This window comes from Callorhinchus milii, unplaced genomic scaffold, assembly GCF_018977255.1.
Source record: "Callorhinchus milii isolate IMCB2004 unplaced genomic scaffold, IMCB_Cmil_1.0 Scaffold2, whole genome shotgun sequence".
In the NCBI taxonomy this organism is placed as follows: Eukaryota; Metazoa; Chordata; class Chondrichthyes; order Chimaeriformes; family Callorhinchidae; genus Callorhinchus; species Callorhinchus milii.
In genome coordinates this window covers 61,048,745-61,073,833 of record NW_024704743.1, presented here as the reverse complement: position 1 = coordinate 61,073,833, position 25,089 = coordinate 61,048,745, and the positions used below count along the sequence as shown (strand labels likewise).

General features: G+C 39.1%; 1 protein-coding gene across 3 annotated transcripts in view; it reads left to right on the top strand.

Moving 5' to 3' along the window:
* vps50 (VPS50 EARP/GARPII complex subunit) overlaps positions 1-25,089 on the top strand; it is a 123,142-nt gene that overhangs the window by 37,191 nt on the left and 60,862 nt on the right. For all 3 annotated transcript variants that reach the window (XM_042332048.1, XM_042332047.1, XM_042332049.1), the window contains 4 exons: positions 4,507-4,639; positions 20,178-20,269; positions 22,062-22,156; positions 23,139-23,237. In XM_042332048.1, coding sequence (XP_042187982.1) covers positions 4,507-4,639; positions 20,178-20,269; positions 22,062-22,156; positions 23,139-23,237 — 419 coding nt within the window. The remainder of the gene's footprint in view (positions 1-4,506; positions 4,640-20,177; positions 20,270-22,061; positions 22,157-23,138; positions 23,238-25,089) is intronic.

Below are 25,089 nucleotides of genomic sequence, written 5' to 3'. Positions count from 1 at the left end.
TAAATCTATTATTGTATACAGATATTATGACCTTGTTTCTCCTAAAATGTAAATTGTCTGATTCCATTATGAATGATTTAAGATTGCAGGTGCAGATAACATTCTGACTAATTCCTCATTATAACTGAAACTGACAGGATTTATTATACCTTGTTAAGCTTTATTGCATGGGGAGAATTAACTCTGGTCTCCATTGGAAATATCTGGTAGAGGACACTGAAGTTCTGGTGCAGTGCCAAATGTGAACAGGCACATATTTTTTCTTCTATAGAAGACGCATACATTATGCTGGGATTGCCAGTTTCACATTATGTGTTCTTTTGAGAACAGCTAGGCACCTGCAGATCAGTGTTAATGAATATTGGTGAAATTTGTAACGTTAAATGATTTGTAATTTTAAATTTGTTATATAATAATTCTTAAGCACTCCGGACACTACCCGGCATGAAGGCCGCTCTGTAAATGCAAGTTGTCTTTGATGTTGCTGTAGCTTCCTCTAGGAAAAGTAGGTGCTGTTTAACAGGGGAAAACATTCACTTGAACAACCACTTTTCAAAATGCCATGATGTCATTTGTCACAGTGTCAAAGACATCCCCACAAATTGCTCCCATTACTATACAGTGAAACTCACGTAAGTCATATTTTTATAAATCATATAATTACTTAAGTCGTACATTCACGTGAGTACCAATTTCCTATCATAGCCACTTAGATTTCTTTGCACATGGAGCTGAACATCACTTGTGCGTTCTTGGTTCCCGACATTGAATTATTAGGTCAAATTCTTTACCCAGATCCATCCAGTTTGTACTCGGTGACCTGGCTCTTGAGAAATAGTAAGTTTTAGACTGAAACTTTCTATCGTTGATTGTGGACAGTTTATTGGCTTGGAAAAAATCATCTCCAAATATTAATCATCTATAACAGTGATTTACAGTTTTTTTCCTTGGCAATCATCACTTATTGAATCAGCAACAAGCTGGAGATTCCATTGGTATGTGGAAGATCTCCATTTGAGGAATGAGGAAAACCCTACAAGATAGCTAAACTTTCTTCCATTAAAAAAATTGCCCCACTTTGGATCTTTTTATGCTTTGTACTTCAGAACATTCATTTAAATGTAATTAGATAATATTGGATGATTGCTTACATGGTACTGAGAAATTGGGCAGGTAGATCAATCAGAAGGAAGAGTCCATAGATCTTGTCACTTTTGTAGGGTCTTGGCACAGCATCCCTTGATTACTATTCAAACACTTTTTCTCCTGTTTTTTTTATTTGTGAATTTATTTAAATGGACAGCCTGGTTTGAGATAGCGAGCTTGTTATGTGAGAAATTATCGACAGTGGTGAACTTTGGAATACCAGTCAAGTGAGCCGCCAAACTGCCTCCTATACCCAGGTTACTTTAAAAGTTTATTTGAAGTAGAATGCTTCATGTTCCAAATATAAATCACAATTTGTTCCACTTTGAAGAATGGACATCTTCAATAGCTATGCTTTGATGTCTGCAGATAGAAACATTCCCAAGAATTATGGGACTTTTTATTGATGGTGAAAATTCTGAATTGCAAATATTAATAATAATAATAATCCTTGCATTTGATATAGCGCCTTATCACATCTTCTAGACGTCTCAAAGCACTTCACAGAATATACTGTAAAGTGAATTGACTATATTCTGTGGGTGAAACACGGCAGCCAATTGCGCACAACAGTGTCCCACAAACAGTCGTGGATTGAGTGACCAAATTCTTATTCTTGTTTTTTTTTGTTTGGAAAGGATTATTATCCCCGGAAAAGCGATCCACCAACCGACTAACAACCAGGTTCCTACTTACTGCTAAGTAAATACAGGCGTGTGGAGTAAGGAAACTTGCCCAACGTTTCACTCTGCCGGAAATCAAACTTTATATTCAGGAGGATTATCTTTCTCCTCCCCTCCTCAAGAAATATATAAAATGCTGTTACTTAAAACAAGAAAGATGGTCAATTGTGATATTAACTGCTGCTTCTTTGTTTATTTTGTGGGGACTTTTATGCAGATGATAGTTTAAATTGGCAGAGAGTTGGTTTTAACTAGGAAGGGGGAGGACATATGCATTCAGTTATATGCAGTTTGTTAATGTGACTTTCAATGACCACATTGTTATATCTTAATGACTGTAAATAACACTGTTGTGGTGAGAAGCATTTCTTAAAAGTTGAGTATCAACTTGTTCATTTTGTTTTAAGTCCACTACATATTTGTAGCATCATTTCTTGCACAAGAGTGCTGTATAAATTCATTTTGCGGTGCATTTTGCACATAACAGTCTGCACAGAGCACAGAAGGTGATATGAATAGTGCATTTCGGCAATTCACAATAAGTGATATTAGTTGTACTTTACATAGTGTAAGTGACCCTATGACATGAAAATTACTTTGTTTTACTCCGCCTATTACACTGAGATACTGGTCCCAGTGAGCTGCTTTATAACAGGGTTCCCTTGTGTAGAATTAGGTTACAAGGGAAAGAGCACAGTTCACACTTTTCCACAGTAGTTATCTGTTGCCATGGTCTGTACTTTGGCAACGCTTACAGATTGCTGCAATCATGTGCAGAGTGATTTACTGCTCAGTGTGGGTCACCAGTAGCTCATTCTGCTGGCTGAGGTATACAGTGATCTGCTAAATATTCAACTATACAAATGTGAATATTGTCTGTAGCACACAGAAGATGAAGTCAGAAAAGGTCAGTGTCTAGACAATTTAATGGAAACTAGTTTTGTAAAAACACATAAAATACTAGCACACATTAATAATTTTTGTGTAATGATTGACAGTCTGTTTTACTTTTGACACAACATAGATGGATTATTCATGAATGTAGTGTTTTTGCAAGATTGAGGATATAATTATGGCTTCTTAATGCTTGAGACAACAATCTCTATTCATTTGTAGAATATTTGCATTGTATGGGACTGCTGTTGAGTGCATTTTTTTAAGAATACATTTAATATCCAATTCAATATTCTTTGAAATTGAGAGAAATGGACCAACTTGCCCTAAGCTGTGTTTCACAGCTGGAATTGACTGAACAACTCATGCTTTTATGGAACTAAATGGGGAAGAGTGTTAAGCATATTGTACTTTTGATTAATGGGGGTCTTGGCTTGGAATACTAATATGAACCGAAATTAAATCATATAGTGCATTTATTTTTTCCCTTTCATATCTTTACTGACTCCAATCATTTTCCTACTGTATCTGCGCTGTATATTTATTTATGATCAGATTACAGTGTTTTATTAATGTGCTTGGTGCTAGATCCTCAGTATCTTTAGAAAAAAGGATTTTTGTTTACGCTAAATAATGCTCCAACAATTTTGACTTTAATATTTTGCCAAGTAATTTATAAGAAATGTAAACTACATTTGATGGTTGGTAGATTTCTGTTTGTTATACAAAATTGGCAGCATGGGAAGGAGTGGAACATGCATTGGTGAGAGCAAAGCCAATTGATGCCCCAGACAATTAGATTGGATAAATGTAAATAAACTGATTCCACATCTTGAACCTGACTGAAACAATGTTTAAATATTCTGGGAACTGGATGGGGTACCTGCAGGTATTGTTTGAAATATCTGCATTTATTAGTATGGTATTTATTTTTACATGTTGATCATATCAGAGTACCTTGATATATTCCTTGATGGACCCAAATGTACTATTACTCTTGCTAGAAGGGATTATGCAGTAAAATCGTCATAAATGTTATGTTTATAAATCCTATAAACTCCTCAGTCGTACATTCACCAGTCAGGTTCAGTTTCCTATACAAAATCACTTGTATGTTTTTACATTACTCATATTACTTGCCTTAAACTTGTAACGCCACTCCCCTACTCTCCATTATTCCCGCTTTTGCCAGAGGTCTTGAATTGCAGAAAATGGTGCCCCTATTTGTCGAGCCATGTGCTTTTACCGTCCGGCTGCATTAACTTGTGGGAAGCGTAGCCTTCATCGATTCATGTGCAGAAGAACTTAATTTTCCCACGATTCAATGCAATTTCTACATTTGCCGGAAATTGTGCATTTGGTGATGGGTGAGGACACATTGAATCACGGAAAATGTGGTCTTAACCTGTCACTGAATTTGCCCTTACTGGCTGAAATCACGAATTAATGCAACACACTTACCAGCTGCATTACATTTTTTTTGCATGGGCGGTGTAAATTATTGATTAAATCAAATTTTTTTGAGATTTCTACAGTTTGCCTGCAACTCGGAATTTGCATAAGTCTTATTAAATGTTATATCCTGACTGATATGACTTCCGTGAGTTTTATTGTATCAACAATCGCCTTGCTTGAAGGGATTGTTCAACATTAATGTGGGATATGTACCAGAATTTCCTAAATGTATATGCTGCAGCAAAATATTAATCTTTAGATTCTGCTCATCGTCTCTATTTTGAGCTGTGCTGTAACAAGTCTCACAAGTCTTTACTATTCCCTGCAGCATATTACTCCAGACAGCTACATACCATGCCTCTCTGATCTTTGCAAGGCCCTGTGGGAAGTAATGCAAAGCTATTATCGAACCATGGAGTGGCACGATGAGCATGACAACGAGGAGTCAGCCCCGGCCTCTGGTAGGGAATAATGCAACAAATTCAAACCATAGTTAAAACATTTATTGGAATGTGTGAAAAGTCTTGGTTTTTAATTACACCTGAAGTATAAATGCTGAACGATTGAGAAAGAAGTCATAATGTTTGGACCTGCTGAATATTATTGTAATATATTAATCAAATAGTGGTTCCTAGCTGTTTATCTAGCTCCCCCTGATGGCCACTGGAAATGACTTAACACTGTCTTGTGTTAAGTAATGTACAGTTTTATACAACCAAGAGCTGTATGTTTGAGCCCTGTGCTGAATATGTTGATTCAGCCAGGGTAGCATTTGAAACACTGCAATTTGGTATTATTGCCCTAGAATTAGAGAAGAGAAAATCAGACAGAATTGTGTCCCTGTTCTTGTTTCCCCCCCCCCCCTCCCTGCTATGGACCATGGCCAAACATTATGCTTCCTGTTGAAGCTCACAAAATCAACTGAGTTTGATGGTCAGTTGTATGTCTTAACGCATACGGAAACTCATCAACATGCTTAAGTATCAAAACCAAACCAGAGGGTAGAGGTCCATAGAAATTCTTGTGTATTGGAATGGAATGTGCACTCTCTCCCTGCAGGAAAGCATCCTGCCTACCTAATTCCGGAAAGTATTAGGTGCAGGCCGGCAAGAACCAAGGCTTGGAGACCCCAATGTTTGTATTGGGATACTGCTGGAGCTAAAACTGCATAGCTTACCAATGAACACACTATCTGGCAAGCTTTCCCACTGCTTGTCCAGTAAGACCACTCTACCCATTAGGGTTTTGCAGGGTTAACAGGAATTGAGTGGGAAAAATCCCTGTCCCAGTGACTCGTCTGCCTTTCAAGGTCTACTGATGAGCCAGGCTGGCTGTGCTAAGCAGTGCCCTGGAGTATTCCATCACCGCCTTCCATCACCTCCGGAACATCGCCAGACTATGCCACTACCTCACCCCTCACGCTGCTGAAACCCTGGTTCACGCCTTTATCACCTCAAGGCTGGACTATGGGAACTCTCTCCTCGCCGGCCTTCCCGCCACCTCCCTCCACAAGCTGCAGGTCATTCAGAACTCTGCAGCTCGTGTACTGTCCCGCACCAGGCTTCGGGACCACATCACTCCCACCCTCGCTCGCCTCCACTGGCTCCCCATCCCCCAGAGGATTGATTTCAAGATCCTCATCCTCACCTACAAGGCCATTCACGGCCTTGCTCCCTCCTACCTCTCCAACCTACTATCCCCCTACCTACCTGCCCGTACCCTCCGTTCCTCTGGCTCCGGTCTGCTCCACGTCCCCCGCCCCAACCGCCCTACTATCGGTGGCCGAGCCTTCAGCCTCTCAGCCCCGAGGCTCTGGAACTCCATCCCCCAGTGCCTTCGCCGCCTCCTCCCTTTCCTCCTTCAAGGCCGGTCTCAAAACCTTTCTCTTTGACCGAGCCTTCAGCTCCCCTCTCGACTCTCTTCCCCCTCCTCGCTCCCTCCCTTCCCTCACCCTGACCATTTCCCCCCTGCTCGGGTCATGACCCAACTGTGCAGCGCCTTGGGACGTCCTCCTGACGTGAAAGGCGCTTTATAAATGGAATCTTGTTGTTGTTGTTGTTGTTGAGTACTGCGAACCCGCCTGCCTCAGGAACTGGACAAAACTGCCATTGAGGTTTGGCTCGATTGTGACATTCAGTTGCCAAAATATCACCTTGGAAGACTCCGCTTAGCCCCTCCTCCCCCCCAACACGGGAAAACTAACTCGTCCTAGACAGAGATCGGATTGATAGATTGATAGAATGTTCTAATATATGCCGTTCGCATACTTTAGGGAATTAGCCAGTAAAACTAATAGAATATCCTTGACTACCTGAGGAAGAAGTTAATGGAGTAGAACTCTTGATGCTGCATCTGCCAAATGTATTTTACGCAGTGGAGTCAGCTTCCATACTGCACAGAATATGGCATTTTTGGCAATGAATGGGGAGTATAGTATAATCTGTTAAAGGTTAGTGCCTTTCCTTTACTGTATATCCAGACTAAGTGCTGTACTATTGCTCAGTTTACATTATATTCCTGTTTTATATACAAAGTGATTGCTGGTTCTTTACATTTGCTTGGTTGTATATACCCATAGCACTGCATTGTAAAATATCAAGCTTCACAAAGTATGTTACAGCACATTATTTCAAAAGAACATTTGATAACTATTGTTTATACAACTACAAGAGCTCAGACCTCATTGGGACACATATTAGTTACTCTCCTTTGAAGGGCTGTATGTCATGCACAGTATCTGACCTTCCATCTGTGTGAACAGGAAAGATGAGATGTTCACGAGATTAAACCAAGGAAACAGATAAAAACTGTTATTGATGAGCAGTTTTAAGGGTAGGATTTCCCAAGGTGCTGGACAATGAGAGGTTTGCACCCAACCTGTGTTTGGAATCAGAGAGGGGTGGAGGGCAGGGGGTTGGAGGAGGAAACATTATCAAAGGCACAGTCAAAAAGAAAGGTCTTGAGAAGGGCCCTGAAGGAGGCAAGGGAGGGGGTGAGGTGGAAGGGCCCTGGGATGGAGTTCCAGAGGGTGGGGGCAGAAGGCTGAACTAAATTGATGTTTGTACTCTACGTTCTCTGCTGTAACAGTTGGATGATGACTGTAAACAGTAATTTGTCACCTAAATAAATTAAAAAGTCAACTGGATTTTACCAAACATAATATTTTCTGCTCCTTTTGAAATTGAGCATGATCAGAACAATCCACATGTCTGTTCTTACATCTGTTTCTGTCACTTCAAAAACATCAACTTTTCACCAGATTTTAAACAAGCTTCATAAGTGTCTAGACTTCTTCAAAATTTCACACACAGAACTGTTTGTTCCGTTTTAACATCTGTAAGAAGTAATTTGTAATGTCAGTAGCTTAATCTCATTTTTGGACTTTCACCAGGCTTAATAGTTAGTTATTTTACCTCATTTTCTGGGCACTTTTTTGAAAATGAGCCTATTAAGCACTTGTGAGTATATTGCCTTTTGCATTGATAAATATTATGGTTATTTCCAATTTTGCCACATCATTAGCTCTTCTCCAATATCAATGATTCCTTTTCCTTTGATTCCGATTTTTTTTCTGGTTAACTGACGTGTGACACATGCTGAAGCCAATCGCCATGCTTAAGAGTATGCAAATCAGACTGAGAGTTCCACATACGTACGCACACCACCTAAATAAGGAAATTTCCATACGTCTGGAATGCAATGCTCACTGTCTCCCTGGAAGGACGCATCCTGCTTACCTAATTCCGGAGAGGAGTAGGTGCAGGTTGGCAAGAGCAAGGGCATGGGAACTCCAAAGTGTGTTTTGTGGTAATGTTGCAGTTTGATCAGAAAAAAATGCATAGGTTACCTTCGAGAGCACTGCCAATTAGGCTTCTTGCTACTTGCCTATCTGGGACCACCCTATGTGCTAGTTTGCAGGCTGAACAAGAGCTGATTCGGAAGAATCCCTGTTCCTGGTGACTGATTTGCCCTTCCAAGCCCTACTGATGAGCTTGGTATGTCATTGGCAATGCTCTGGAGTACTGCAGACCCAACTGACTGTCGAGTTGCAAAACTGCTGTGTAGAATTGACTTGTTTCCAACAAACATGTCACCTTGGAGCTAGCTCAGCTCCAAAGAGACACCACTTACTTTCCTCTCCCACCCCCCAAGGAGGATATACCTCGGCACACCTCAGCATTTCCAATCAAGGTAGACCCTTCAGGGTGCTAAGCAAATCAGTGAAGGCCACCATCCCTCCCTGTAACTGCTTCCCCTTTTTGGTACAAATTTACCTCACAGCTTGGTCCTAGATGCCTTCTACAAGTGGCCGTCTAATACTTACTGCCAACACCCACACATGAACAATGGCTACTTGAGTGGGGATGGTAATCCGCTTTGTGGAACTGCTCCATAGCAAGATTTGCCCAGACCAGGTGTGGAGGATACACTGGTTGGATGGTGTGGGGGAGATGGGGGTGGATTAGAAATATAATTGGACACATTAAATAATAAAAATGTCCACCACAATCCCTAGATCAAGTCAATTGCATCTTCCAATCAATAGCTTGAGGGTCCCTTCTTTATCCTTGCAGAACCATAATACTGTACTTGCAGATACCCATCCTTTTATTGAGAACAACAGAACCATTCATGAGCACAGAGTTGTGACCTCTGTAAGTAAAGCACATTGTTATGTTTTATTTAAGATACTAACTTACTACCTCCCTCTTGTCATACTAGATTGATTGATTTTAATTTTTAAAATCGTTTGATGTCTGCATATAAATTGTGAACATAGTTGTAATAAACCTGGGGTTAAGTTGTACCATGCCATGAATATACAAACATTCTCCTTAAGCAAAGCAGATGAGGTCTCGCGCTGCACCATTTGTATTTAGCAGATTTATCATTTATTGATTGCTAAATGAATATGGATTAGTTGTGAATTATGGACAGTTCTGTGATCTGGGGGCATGTGAGCACTACGACCTGAAATGCTTAAATGCTGATCGAGACTGCAAACAATGCTTGAAACCATTACAACCAGAGAGTCTTTCAGTCCATTAACTGTGGATCAGATTCAAACCTGCCTTACCTTTGCAGTTTATCCTTCCTTTACAAATTATGTTATTACCAAAGATTAGGTGTGTTTGTATGAAATGTCTTGCATTTTTTTAAAAAAGTCAATATATAAGATAGATATAAGTTGCAACTTTCTCCAGCAAATATTGTTATCTGTTCCTGATTCAGAATTAGTTTTGTGGCGAAACCAGTCAGTGTTAAAACTGCAATGTATTCTTGTTATCCGAAAATGGAGGATCTTTAATGCCTTACTACTCTTAAAGTTTTTACTTAGCTGCTGCAAGATTTAATATGAAAATACGACTAATGAGGTGCATTCATATGTAAAGTCGGGTTAAGGACTTTTTTTATTTAATATAAGTTAGCAGAATTGAAATTTTATGTTAAATTGGTTCTGCAGACATATCCTACATGTGAAAATGCCAGTAGCCCTGAGGCTAATATCATTTGACCAAAATTTACATTTCATTGCCAACAAAAGAAACTGATTCTGTAATGATGCGTGGAGCTTTGACGGTTTAATATATGGTATGGAAATCATGAGAGCGTCTTAAGATTGCAACACGTTTGGGAGAGTATGTTTATGTTTTGCTAGCCCTTGTGTAAAATCCCTTGCATACACTCTCTCTTTCTCGCTCTCTGAGGTCTTTGGTAAAAAGATTGATACTGTGTAATATAGATGCTGTCCAAATACATCTACAACATGTTTGAGGTAAAGTGAGTCAAAGCTCACGATTGCTGAAGTGCATTTTTGTTAATATTAGTTGTAAAGTAGTAAATACTGCAATGAGTACACTAATCAATCCAGCTTTTTATTGTAATAGTTATATCTGAAATAAACTTCTTTTTAAAACTGGCTATGTAGAAAATTAACACTTCTCTGTAACTAAATTTTTAATGTCCATATCTTCCCAGAAAATGCATTTTTTTTGTTTAAGTTAGTATTCAACAATACATTTAATGGCTTTTTGTCATACATTTAAATGCAATAGCTGTGGAGCAGGAGAAAATGGGTTCTTAATCTTCTATGATGTGGCAAGAGAACAAATTGAGTCCAGTTGGTTTCTTCTAGCAACTCCCACCCCCTCCCCCACAAGACGAATGTAAATCAGATTTGGGGTATACATCGGATTTTGAATACTTAATCTCTCTTCATCCTTTCCTTTTTTCTTTCTCATTTTCACTCTCCCTCTTGCTTTACATGGCATTTGCACGGCAAATTCTTATGTTCTTATGGGATACAATATATAGTTTGGGACATGACATGCAAACATCAGGATGGTGGAAGGTGAACCGGATGGATCTTGGTTTTCTTTTGCTTGGCAAATTCGTATTTACCTGCTAATGAGGGCAGGCGGGGATGACTCTAGGGGGAACCTCCTGATTTCCATTTGGAACATTCCCTGACATAGAACATCCACCAGCAGCAAAGCCAAGGTCAGGAAATTACTTTGTTGGAGACCCAGAACGACCCAATGTGCATCCCACTATTTTTGGCAATGCGTAGGAGCATTATCATGGTCTGTCACAACAACATGTACATATGTAACCGTCACCTTCTAAAGTTTCACTTTTTATATAACAACAATCACATAAATTGCTAAGACTCTGTCTTCCTCCTACTCTCTTGTACTTCCCTTAGTTATGATAAAATCAGGCCACAGTTCTCTTCACATTCTGTGAAGTCTGAGCCAGGGTTTCTCTCACTCAGGCACAGTTAGGCAAATCATTGAGGTAGTGGATGAACTTAGCTCATGGAAGCTTGTGCTTGCGAGTTGCTCAGATGACCTCAACATACGCGTTTTTTCCATATGACAAATTGGCACAAACAGATGGAACAAGAAGGTATTTGTGAAAGTCATTGTAAAAATCACAAACACATTATTTGCTTCAGCCATTCAGGACCTAAGAGCCCTGTGCACTTTAATACTGAAGGAAAAATTGAAGATACTGTAGTAATATTAATGCATCTCAGCACCTGGAAACAGTCTGAGATTTAGGGGTGATCTCATTGAGATATTTAAAATAATAAAGGGAATTGACAGGCTAGATAGTGGATGACTTTTGCAGAGAGATCCAAAACAAAGGGACATAATCTTTAGATTGAGATGGTTAGAAGTGAGATCGTAACAGGCTCACTGAGCTGAGAATCCTATTCTCCTATGGCAGGAACTATTTATACTTTAAGGAAAATATTTTGTTGATCTGCATAATCAGACAATTTGAATTTCAGTTGGTTTGTTGAGAAATTTATCATCTAGATTTTTTCAGTTTGGTGGTGCATTTATCTGCAGACAGGTTGTTCTGTAATTTAATGGAAGTTATTTTTGTTTTGCACATACTATCAAAAATTACATGTCGTGGTTGGAATTTTAATTTCCTTTGACAGTGTTAATTAGTCAGGGAACATGGATTTTTACACAGTGAGAAAGTAAAGTTCTAAATGTTGAAAGCAAGATTAGCAGTTCAGTTATGGATTGAATGATCATCAGAATCCATCACCACCCAAAGTAATCATGGTCAAAGATAATAGTATTACAATGCTCTGATGGAGGAAAGAAAGGAATATCTTAAAAGGACAAGAATGGATTATATAATATAAATATATATATATTTTCACTGAATACATCATAGCATTTTATGAATCCTGTGGTACATACTGCAATTCCTAATTTCAATTTAATTATTCTGTTTAATTGGGTCTCAGTTTCATTATTGTGTGTTTAGTGTTCGTGTGTTTAGTGTATGCTTTGAGATGTCTCAGAGACGTGATGAGGCATTATATCAAATTCAAAGATTATTATTATTATGTTTGTCTGTTTTATTAGGTCTCTGAATAAACTTTGGAGTTTAATTATAATTAGGGTTGGTGAAAATTTATTTTTTATGTTTTGCATACAATTTTGTTTATTTTTTTAGCAATTTTTAAAAAAAACACTTGTTTCGATAACAAATTTTGAACCTGGAGACACAAAATGCAGACAGTTCGACAATCCTAAGCTGCCTCTGCTGTATCAGTAAAAATATGTAATTCAGACACCCATTGCTCCCTCCGCTCAGCCGGCTCCGGCCTGCTCCACGTCCCCCGACCCACCCGCCCCACCATTGGCAGGAGAGCCTTCAGCCACTCTGCCACCAACCTCTGGAATTCCATTCCCCAATCACTCCGCCACACCCCCTCCTTAGCCTCCTTCAAGTCCGTCCTCTTCGACCATGCCACCGGCCACCCCCCTTCCCCTCCCCTCCCTTCTCCTCCCACAAACGCATGTTTATATCCTCCTCACCTTTACTCACCCTTGTGGGCATTCGCTCGTAACCCACAGCCATACTCTGCAGAATGCCATCATATACTTTGCAGTATATCCAGTAAAGTGCTTCTGAATGTTCTCCAGACATGAAAGTTGCAATACTAAATGCAAGGTTATTATTATTTATTCTATGCTTAACTTTGATCTCACTGCATGCCATTTCCAACATGTAATAATTTATTTTTCATGTAATTTTTTTCTCAAATGTGTTGATAAAAAAAACATTTTTATCAATGAAAATCTATTTGAATCGGAATGGAGAACGTTGTGAAATCTGAGATATTGCTAATTAACATTAAGAGATTTAGGGGTGTTAGTTGACTCGTCGCCCATCATGTCAAAATAGTGTTAGGCAGCAATTAACAAGGCAAACAGGATGCTGGGCTATATTGCTAAATTAGTTGAGTTTAGGTCCCCAGACATCATACAACAATTTGCCTTTGTGTAGCACCCTTCACACTGGTAGCGGCTTGGAGCACTTAAAGGGGTTTTGACACCGAGCTGGATACTGGACACTTAAAACACAGCTTGATGGAGGTAAGGGGGATGGTAGCATAAGTGATCTGGAAGGATTAGGTTGGATGGGCCAAAGAGCCTTCTTTATCCAAACCGATCTTGTGATTTACTAATTTTGTCAAACCCAGACAAGCTTGATTTGTATCATAATTCTCATCAGCCTTACAATTTGGTAGTATATTACATGCATTGTAGGAATCCTTCCAGTAGGAATTAAGTTTATTTTTAGCCTAGGGTCATGTGCGGTCTGCATTGTCAAAGTGTGAGAACGTAACAACATTTCAGAGTATGGGGAATAACGGCAAAATCTGCATAAGGAACAGGTTTGTTGCTGGAAAAAACTGCAATAAAAATCTGAAGTTATACCAGATCTAAATACCTGCACCGGCTCACTAGAAGAACTATCTTTAGTCCCATTCCCTTGTCTTTTCCCCATATCATTTTATATTTTTTACTTTTCAGATATCTGTCTTTTTACAGATTCCACTTTACCATTTCTGGTTGGGCGTTCCATGTCCCAATAATCCTGTTTTTTTTTAGAAGTATAGAATTCATGCTTTACAATTGTCTACCATGGTTCTGTTTCTTATTGAATAGTTTTCATTTCTTTTCACTTTCTGCAGAAGATGCTTCGTGACTTGAATGTGGTAAAATAGTACCAATATTTAAATAGCAGTTGGCTTTTATTTGTGCCTTGTGGGAGGAAGGCAGACTGTAAAGACGATTCTTGTTGTAGTCTCGGTATGGCAGAGAAGATTTATGTTCCAAAATACATCCCAGTGCAACCTTGGTAAGATTACAATCCGTGTTATTGATCACAGCAGTTCAGAATGTATGAGTTTACTTTGGATGCAGGGTATAAATCCTTGTGTGGACTTTGCCAAATGAACATATTCAGCAAAGAAAGATGCTTCTCTGGGTTGTTATTGAACCAGCATTGCAAAGCTACAAATTTACCTTTCCAGAAAATAAATAATCTATAAGGAAGTCAGTAATATCAGTAGGAAAAAAATGTATCCGTCAACCTTAACAAAATAATTGAATATAATGGAGATTGTACCAAATTACAGCAACTCTTTCTTACGACGCTTTCAACAACTGACATTTTGAAAACAATTAAAATACTTTCTCATCTTAAGCATAATTTGTATTCCCGAGTCTTGTCTTCTGTCATACATGTATCAAATATGTTTCCTTTAAGTGTGTATCCTGGAATGGAGATTTTACAGGGAAAATTGAAAATTGGAACTAGTTAGTATTTAAAAAGGTCCTCGACAAATATTTTGCGCATAATGTTTCACCATTAAACTGAGCATAACTTTTCCTCATGAGTTAAAGCCAGGTGGCAACCAGACAAGGTTACAGGGGAGATGACAGCTTCATCATGTTGACAGGAGTTGCTGACCTCTGACTGTGCTCAGACTTGTTTCTAAAATAAACTCCCAGGCAAATGATGGAATCCTTGTTGAGATTCAGGCATAACATCCCTTTGTCAATTATCCAAAAGCCATATGCTTTTATACTTCACTCTTAAAACTTTTTACAATCTGTTTTTAATTCTGCGTAACCACACAAATAGGAGAGGAGAGGAAGGGAAAGAAAATTCTGAAGTTGGTGAATATGTAGATTTAGCACCATCGGTTGTTTAAACTCAGAACTTTTAAAGCATTGATGGAAGATGGGGCTTTATTGCTGTTGAACGCAAGCTTGATCTCTTTGCAAAACCACGTTACATATAATACTGGGATCTTTCTTAGATCTTAGATTACCTCCTCAACTTTCCAGTTATTTAAGCACAAAGCCTTGCTTGCTTGTGCAATTCAAAGCCCAGCATTTAATGTTAATTAATGAAATGCTATAAGTGCTCGTGGAAGAACCCCTGCCTGAGAATTTACCTTTGAAATAAAATGTGTGCAAACAAAAACAATGCTGAAGGTGGAGATCCATCCTAGATACCATCTTGAGGTATGACAGATGTTAAGATTAGTAGATACAGCAGTTGAAGTACATTGATTATACAAGCAAAATAAAAATTCAGGATGGCTGAAGCCCATTCAATTAATTGAAGCTCACAGCAGGCTTTTTTTCTGTCTTTTTTAAAATGTAGCAATGGAAGTTGATTTCAAAGGGCTCGGAACTAGAGGAATTCATGTATTTAACAGTTTAAACCAAATAGAGATGTAAGCAGAAATTTGACAAGCCCTGGCAGTGTCGATTTTTGGATTGCTAATTCTCTGCTCTCTTAATATAGCTGAGTTTCCAAATCTGATGCGCTCTTTCACTCTCGCTGTTTCTCCTCTAATTTATTTCTCTTTCTCAATCTTGAAGTTGTGAAGGCCTAAGTGGACCCACCAGTATTTGAATCCTGATCCGTTTAGTCATGAGTCTGGTGCTGAACCACCTGCATTTTTTGGGTTGTAAGACAGGGATCCCTGAATAGCAGTAAAGAGTTAGGACGCTTTCTTTATTCCTTTCCCCACCCCATGCCTAACACTGATGTTTGAGAGCAGTTGTTGGCCTGCTACTGCCACTGGTGGAGATCGGTAACCCCACATAGATGAAGGATTGAAACTGGGATCTTCTTGGGCTCTCTGTGCACGAGGCAGAATATTTTCCTATTGACCAGATGACAAGTAATTTAATTTTCTTCTGTGCATGGTTGCCAATGTGGGATATTGGCAGCATTCTTACTGTAATCGATGTGCATGGTAAAGTGTCAGGATGGTTCATTTGGTACCACTCTCACCTCTGAGTCAAGGTTGTAGTTTCAAACCTAAATTGGGACTTTAAGATCATTATCTAAGATGACAATTCATGCTGGAGGAGTGTGGGAGGTGCAGTCCTTTGAATAACACGTTTAACTGAGGGCCGATCTGCTGGTTCAGGTGGATGTTAAAGATCTCATAATACGGTTCTGAAAGAGAAGGGAATTTCTCACAATGTCAAGGCCTGCAATTCTACAGACGAAATTGGTCATCTATTTTGTGTCGGTGGGACATTGTGTGCAAATTAGTTGTCAAGCCACCATACTTTACAGTAAATCCTGCAAAGCTTTTTGAGATGTTTTGATAATGTGATAAGGCGCTACATCAAATGCAAGGACTATAAAGGAAAAGCAATGCTTAGTGTGGTGATGGAAGGTTTTAAGTTAATCTCTTGTAGAACCACTAACTGAAAATTATTCACACAAAGCCATTGATAAAGACATTGATTCTAAACCTAATTCCTGGAGGATAACATTTCTCTCAAACCATTGATCATTCCTATTTTCCTGTGTCAGTTCTTGAAAGCTGTTCTACATTTCTGCTTTCCTGAGAGAAGATTAATGGTATTTTGCCTCATTTTTCCGACCTAGCTAAGAATTCATTAAATGCAATTCACTTGATCATTTCCATGCCGCCTTGAACCCCATGTAGTTGGCTGTTGTGCTTTTTGAAGTATTTGCTTGAGTCTAACTCATCAATATTGCTAAATATGAACACAAATCCTTGCCAAAATGTGTCCTATATGGTTTACAAAGTATCAGATTATGTGACCCATTTAGGAACTATTTCTTTACCCTCACCCCCCCCCGCCCCACCCCAAAATAAATCTTCTGTCAGCGGTGGGGAGTCCTGTAGCTCAGTGGTTAGAGCACTCGCCTCGCAAGCGAGAGATCTGGGTTTGATTCCTGGCAGGGTGAAAACTTTCCTTACTCCACACGCCTGATAATAATCAAAAAGAAAAAAAAATAATTTGGTAACTCAATCCACGACTGTTTGTGGGATGCTGCTGTGTGCAATAGGCTGCCGTATTTCGCCCACAAATATACAGTCAATTCACTTTACAGTGTATTCTGTGAAGCGTTTTGAGATGTTTAGAAGACGTGAAAATCGCTATATCAAATGCAAGCATTATTATTATTATTGATGTGTAAGATAGATAATGAATTTTGGTGGATTATTCAACCACAGAGCAAATGGAACTTGATCTGTCATCACCTGGCTTCATTTTCTATAACGGTGTCCAACTACTGACTAAAGCCTTAAAGTGTAGGGTCATCCTAGATGGAAAAGCAGCGGAAAGCTTGCTTTCAAAACAGTGAAAAAAAAGTGTTTGGAAAACAGTGCTTTCAATGGAAGCTATCGTTTTTAGCTGGTTAAACTCCAGCAATGCTGCATTGCATACCTTGGGGTCCCAAAGCCTTTACTCTTGATAGCCTGTAGGCTGTTGCATTTCACCCACAAAATACACAGTGAATCCACTTTGCGACATATCCTGTGAAACGCTTTGAGTCGTCTCAACATGGTAAGGTGCTAGAGTAAATGTAAGGATTGTTATTACTATAATATTCTCCGGAATTAAGTAAACAGAATGCTAACCTCCAGGGAGAGAGTTCACAATTCATTCCAATAAATATCTCAGGAATTTCCATGTGAAGTGGGATGTATGGAACTCTGTTTGGTTTGGATATTCTTAAGCATGGTTGATGGGTTTCTACAGGTGTCTGACACCCAGCTGACGAAGAAAAAAGTAGTAACCCACATACCTCAAGTCTGGGCACACCTGAGGCCACTTATAGGTGCCTGAAACAAACATTTTATGTGAATGAGTTAGTTGGTGGGTGAGAGAGAGGTGTTCAGTCAAGCCTCATATTAAGACTCAATATTATAGTCTCGTATTATAAACTTACTATTGCACTCCCAAAAAGTAATTGCTAATAGGATAGGTGCATAAATAATAATCGTTATATTTGGTATAGCACCTTTCACATTGGAAGGACGTGTCAAAGTGCTTGATCTGATATGCAGTGCTGATATACTGTAAAGCGGAGTGATTGTGCGTTTTGTGGGTGAAATAGCTCGACTTGCTATTTTTTAATAGATTACTACTTTAATTATATTACTGTTTATTGACTATATGTTGTGGGTCCGTGTTGGTGCAAGTGATTACTATATTTGTGGAGTCCTGTAGCTCAGTGGTTAGAGCACTCGCTTTGCAAGCGAGAGACCTGAGTTCAATTCCAGGCAGAGGGCGAAACCTTGGGCAAGTTTCCTTACTCCACACAGAGCCTAATAATAATCCCTCCAAAACCAAAAATAATAATAAATTGGTCATTTTCAATCCACGACTGTTTGTGGGACATTGCTGTGCGCAATTGGCTGCCGCGTTCGCCCACAAATATACAGTCAATTCACTTTACAGTGTGTTCTGTGAAGCGCTTTGGGACGTCGTCCTGACGTGAAAAGCGCTATATCAAATGCAAGGATTATTATTATTATTATTATTTTCCTGTCAAGTAAAAAATTCACAAAATTTATAAAATGTAGCTTCATTTTTTTTTGAATGCACTTACCTTAGATCTGGGGTAATATGTCACATTTTCTTACCATTCGTGCAACTGAACCTAAAGTACACAACAAGAACAACAAAATTGCATTTGTATAGCACCTTTCAAATCAGGAGGACGTCCCAAGGCGCTGGACAATAGATGTTTTGGACTGAGCTGGGAGTCGGGAGGGTGGAGGGTGAAGGCATGGGTGGAAGGAGGGTGATCGAAGGCACAGTCGAAGAGGAGGGTCTTCGGATGGGTCTTAAAGCAGGCGAGGGAGGGGAGAAGCGGAGGGACTGCTGGATGGAGTTCCAGAGTGTGGGGGCAGAGTGGCTGAAGGCCGGCCCGCCAAACGTGGGGCGGGCAAGGTGGGGAACGTGAATAGTTGTGGGCCAAACAAGACCCCAAGGTTCTGGACTGGCTTAGCAAGGTGGAGTGTACAGCCTTGGATGGTGATGCTGCCAGTACCTGAGGTGTGGAGGCGCTGGCGGGAGCCAATCAGGAGAGCCTCAGTTTTGTTGACGTTCAACTGTAGAAAGTTAGCTCTTATCCAGGACTCGATTTCCGACAGACATTCTGTCAGGACAGCAGTGGTCCTGGAGTCATGGGTGGAGGCAGAGAGGTAGAGTTGGGTGACATCCGCATATATGTGGAAGTTGACTCCCATGTCTGCGGATGATGCCACCAAGAGGAAGCAGGAGGGGACCATGGGCAGAGCCCTGAGGAACACTGCACAAGACGGTGCGGGGGCTAGAGGAGAACCTACTATCCCCCCACGTACCTGCCCGTACCCTCCGTTCCTCTGGCTCCGGTCTGCCCCACATCCCCCACCCTAACCGCCTTCAGCCTCTCAGCCCCTAGGCTCTGGAACTCCATTCCCCAGTGTCTTCGCCGCCTCCTCCCTTTCCTCCTTCAAGGCTGGTCTCAAGATCTTTCTCTTCATCCGTGCCTTCAGCTCCCCTCTTGACTCTGCCCCCTCCTCGCTCCCTCCCTTCCCTCCCCCTGACCATTTCCCCCCTGCTCGGGTCCTGACCCAACTGTCCAGGGCCTTGGGACGTTCTTCCGACTTGAAAGGCGCTCTATAAATGCAATCTTGTTGTTGTTGTTGAGAAACCGTTTGTGAGATGAAGTGGAGGCTGTGTGAGAGGTATGATCTGAACCATTCAAGGACAGAACCGTGAAGGTTGAGGTGAGAGGAGAGGCAGTGGAGGAGGATAGAGTGGTCAACTGTATCGAAAGCAGCAGAGAGGTCAAGGAGGATGAGGAGGCAGAGGGAGCCCTGGTCGCAGATGGACAAAATGTAATTTGTCACTTGGACCACAGCTGTTTCTGTGCTATGGGCAGCACGGAAACCCAATGTCCTTATTGAGCCATTTTGTCTGTCCAGTACACACATCGTTTTGCTGAAATAACTCAACAAGCTTTGCTGTTCGGAAGCATCTGTTTCAATGCAGATGGCAGTTTTCTGACTTGTATGAATCACAGAGCCAGTGTTATCTTGTTTTCAGTGGTTTCCCCGCCAGTACACATTTAGCCAGAGGTAAATGCTTTTTTCTTGTATGGTACTAAAGTAATTGCTGCCTTCACAACATGGTGAGAATTGCATACATGAAATTAGTTTTTTTTCTCTTAAAATTCACAAAGCATTAACATAGTGCCGAGAAAATCTGTGATGGGCTGAGCGAGCAGCTATGTGGCTGCAGCAGCTGAGTCAAAACAGATGAAAAAATTAGGTTCTACTTAACAAATGTGGCACATGAAGAAACTGCAATTTCACAGGGGCTTAATGGTTTGTTTCAGATGGCCGCAATGAGATTGCCACAGATGATTCAAACTTTAATCGAAGCTACGTGAAAAAGAAATTAGATCATGGCCTTTCACGCATCTGGCAGGTTTGTACTTCATTTTAGTAAATTATATTTAAAAAAAACTTCTAGTCCACAGGTAGTTTATTCTTCAACTCATTGAGGGAAGGGGAATGCTGTTCAGACTACAGAAGCCCTTAATTATTGTTTACTGCAGCTTCTAATGCAAACCAAATTGCGCATACATTTAGTGATTTTTAAAAATATGAATTTCTGTGTAACATTCTCTGGTTAACACATAACCCCTGAATGAAGGTTTGTGTAGAAGGCAAATAAATCTGCCTAATAAGCAGATATGTAATTTGTTTTGCTTGGTCTGACCTTTTATGGAGCTCTGTACTCTGACATCATTCCATAATCCTGTATTACACCTGATTAAAGTGATCCCTTCAAGCTTGATTTTAATACTTCTGCTGAATAATTATAGTCATTGCAAAGTGAGGATTACTGAAGGGAACAAGTCTCCATTTGATAATGGTTTGCTTTTATTACATAACTGTCTTGAGTGCAGTTGAGCTGCGTTTACTTTATCTAAGTTGCCCATGAACAATTTCATGATTTCTTGTATGTTTGTTACATTTGTAAGTGAATGGTTAGTTTCAAATACAAATGGTAAATTTTAAACGCCTTGTATTTTCAACTTCAATGCTCTGTGATGTACAGAAAGTTATTTGCTGTTATAACTGCTGGGTTCATCAAAATCATTCATCCCTGTGTTACCATCATGACACATTATGTGGAGCGCTGTAGCCACCAAAATCTGCCTCACGAAAAGTACCTTTTCACAGCAGTAAGACCTTCCGATAAGCTTAATATCTTACATTATAATTTAAAACGGCTTTTTAACATTCAAATTTCTTTTGGGACATTAGATCATTATTATAAATGTTGTTCTACAACACCATTTGAAAACTTAAAATAAAATGCTTTGTTCAAATATATTTTAACTATTGTTTCCGAGTAAATTACTGACTAGATTCATAGAATGTTGGAGTTATGCAACAATTTCTTCATTAGTGTCATGAATAGCAGTTCCTTTGTATGCAGTTACAAATTCAACCTTGGTGTGAGGCTAGCTTACACTGATGGGATAAAAGTTTTCTCTTCATTGACTTGGGATCTTGTCCATGAAATGCATTTTGGACATTCTCAGCCTAGTTCCTGGTGATTGCTCACCCGCTGAACAAAAATTGACATTAATAGTCACCAAATTGACAATTTCATTACAAGGATGGTTGGTGCAGAAAATGGAAATATCATATAGGAGCAGTAAAGGGTGGTGACCTGAAGTTTATTATTACAAAAATATTTTCTAGAAAATCTTAGTAGATGATATCCACTGATTTAACTTTTAACAAACAAGAATTCCAATAGATTGTGAATCTCTGCCTGTTGTAAATTCATACTGTCCTATAGCTCCATATCTTTAATTGAGTATTGGTAACATTTGATAAAAAATAGCATTTTCTCTACCACTGATGTTAGCCTAACACATTTATAGTTAACAGGTTCTTGCCTCAATCTTAAATAATGGAATTCACTTTACAGTATATTCTGTGAAGCACTTTGAGACGTCTTAAAGACGTGATGAGGTGCTATATCAAATGCAAGGATTATTATTATTAGAAGTGAAGTAGATTTGAATGTCATCCACATACATGGGGAAATTAACTCTGTGTCAATTGATGACGTTGCTAAGAGGAAGCATATAGATGAGGAAATTTATATTTGTGTTTGCACATGATTAGCACAACCGGAAATTAGATCCCACTGGAGACGATGTTTTATGTAACTAAGATTGTAATCATTTGCTTTACAGGATGTCCAGTTAAAAGCAAAAACGTATTTGCTTGGAACAGATTTATCAAACTTCAAATATGATGATTTTATTTTTGTACTGGACATTATCAGCAGGTATTGTAACTGTATTCATACAACTCATTACCTTTGGGAATCACAACTTAACCAGATCCTAAGTGTGTTTAAGATTCAATGTATATTTTTTAAACATTTATATTATACTATCTGGCATCTTCAATGAGTGCTCATTAATTAAATCAAATATCTTTTGATTCGTTTCATCTGCATTTGAATTAACTTTAAAAGTTTATTCAGAAGCAAATTGTGCTCTAAGTTCAGATGTGATTACTTTTGTTTTGTACATTTCTTACCCTTCCCCTTGTCCTGTGTTAGCTGTCTGCTAAGTTGCCAAGCAGCTGTTCGTCATATATGAGATCAGATGTGAGATCACACAGCTTACTATTCACCATTACAGCAAAGCTTGATTCTAACCTCACCTAACATCCACAGGAACATTGTCCAACCATATTCAGTGGATTGTTGTCAGAAACAGTGTCCTTCAATATAGCTGTCTTGCGTCCACCTCCACCCACTCTTAACTGGAAGTACCTGGCTCTGGTACTACATAAATGACCATCTTCCAATTGACAGATCGCCGCTGACATCACTTTGTAACAGAAGTGATAGCTGAGTTACTTCCTGCTTCTAAAGCACATACACAGTTAGACATTTGTTTACACCTTGCTGACTTGTATCCAGCTTATAGTGAGGTTTTTCTGTATACAGGTTGTTTAATTGAATAGAGAAATGAAACTCATAAAAATAGTTTGACATATGTAAAGACAGGAGTTGGTAAAGTGCAAGTTGAGGACAGATACAACACACCAAATAGATTGCAAGAATGGGTGGTTGAGACCAGGGAACTGGAAGAGGCAAACTAAAGCCCCTCTTAGACTTTGCTCCTCATTGTTAGATCACAATATCATTTAGCCACTAAGATGTCAGGGAAATTGCTCAGTTATGTTTCATTTGGATGTAGTTACTTGATTTAATGTGTGTCTTAAAATGTCATCATTATTTGTTGTTTATTGACCAGACTGATGCAAGTTGGTGAAGAGTTTTGCGGCAGTAAATCAGAGGTGTTACAGGAATCTATCCGGAAACAAAGTGTGAATTATTTCAAAAACTATCACAGGTAAAGTTTGTTACATCTGCATAAGAATTTACTTTGCAGAACAATATGGGCAAACCTTCTTAATTTACACCTTCTAAATAAACTAATACATTGCTAATGTTAGTTAGGAATGTTACGGATGCATAAGAGTTATCAGTAAATGTATTAAGATAAGTAAATTAATCACTCGTTTTAATGGATTCTTCATTTTCATGGAATGCATAATTAAGTTCCTAAGAGTCCAGGAAGCTCAACTGTTATTTCTTTCATTTTTGTGAACCAACTTCCCACCAAGATAATGAAATGTTTAGCTGAAGTTTGTTCCATTGAAAACTCAAAAGCTGAAATTCACATAAACATAATCTTTTCCATGTTATATTCTGTTTAATCTCTTTATAATTACATTTATATATTATATTGCATGCACAGTGATACTTTTAATGCATTCTCTAAATAATTAAATAGGTTTTCCATTTTTCCTTAGGTTGTATATTAATCAAAACGTCATGTTTTCTTCAAATTGAATCAAACTACTTTTCACAATAGACTGTTACAGGGTCAATTGATTGTGGAATTCTGGTACAAATTCAAACTGAGAACCAGATTTGTGTGGTTTATACAACTTTCAATTTGACTGCATCACAATTTCTATCTAGCTGGCACTCATGTAATAATGTGCCAATTTTGTCCACAAGAAATTAAGGGTGAGGAAGATGTCCACATGATGGACAATAAATTTCCTATGATGGTATGCACCCCTTATTTGGGAGAATGTTGTAACAATAGTCCATTTCAATGCAGGAAGACCCACATCTTGTATTTATATGTGAACATTATAATATAATAATCTTCACATTTGATACAGCACTTTTCATGTCAGGAGGACATCCCAAACTGCTTCTCAAGATATACCATAAAGTGGAGTGGCTGTGTGTTTTGTGAGCGAACATGAGAGCCAGTTTGCACACGGCAATGTCCCACAAATAGCATTTGAGTCATTCATTCCTAAAACATAGACAAAACAGTTTATTCCAGGGATAAAAAACAGACCCATAACTTGTGTATTTTCTGGCTGGACAAATGTTTAAAATAGAAACTGCTGTCTCAGTGTTTCTCCTTGTGTTTTGCTAAATCTTTTTTTAAAAATAGATTTGTCTGCTAGCACATAAAAAGATTCTTGAAGAAAGGATTCCACTCCACACCCATATTACCCGAATGAAAATTCCTCCAATTTCCACAATGAATGTTGAGACGGTCAACATTTTCAGCTTGGAGTAGCAATCTATTCCATAAATCAAGGAATACAAGTATGCTAAATTCAGGTCACAGCCATGCCAGTTTATAATGATTTCTGGATAGTCTATCAAAATCTTGCACAAATTCCTTCATACATTCACCATATTGATTTCCTTCATTAAAATAAAAACTTGAATGACATTTCCCCCCTTCCTATTCTAATTGTATGAACTTTGACTGTGGGTAGCACCATGATATTTGATGATTGGAGCAGAACCCTGGGATACCATTGGGAAACAACCTTCCACCATCTGGTTCCATAAAGTGCTCATCACCCAGTTATTTTCTCCATCCATTTAATTAAAGGATGGAGCAGAGACACAGAGAAAAAAGGAAAAGTTTAATCAGATACAAAACTAATAAGCATCATTATAACTATTCAAATCAGACAAAGAACCAAGAGCCAGGAAAGGACGGGCTTTCTTTGGGTCAGCATGTGTTAGCTAGCTCAGTTGGTAGCACTCTTGCCTCTGAAGGTTCAAGACCCATGTCAGGACTTGGAATCATGCTTGATACAGAATTATCACTAATGCTTGTTGTTTCATAGTATGAATCTTAGAGGAGAACTACTGGAATT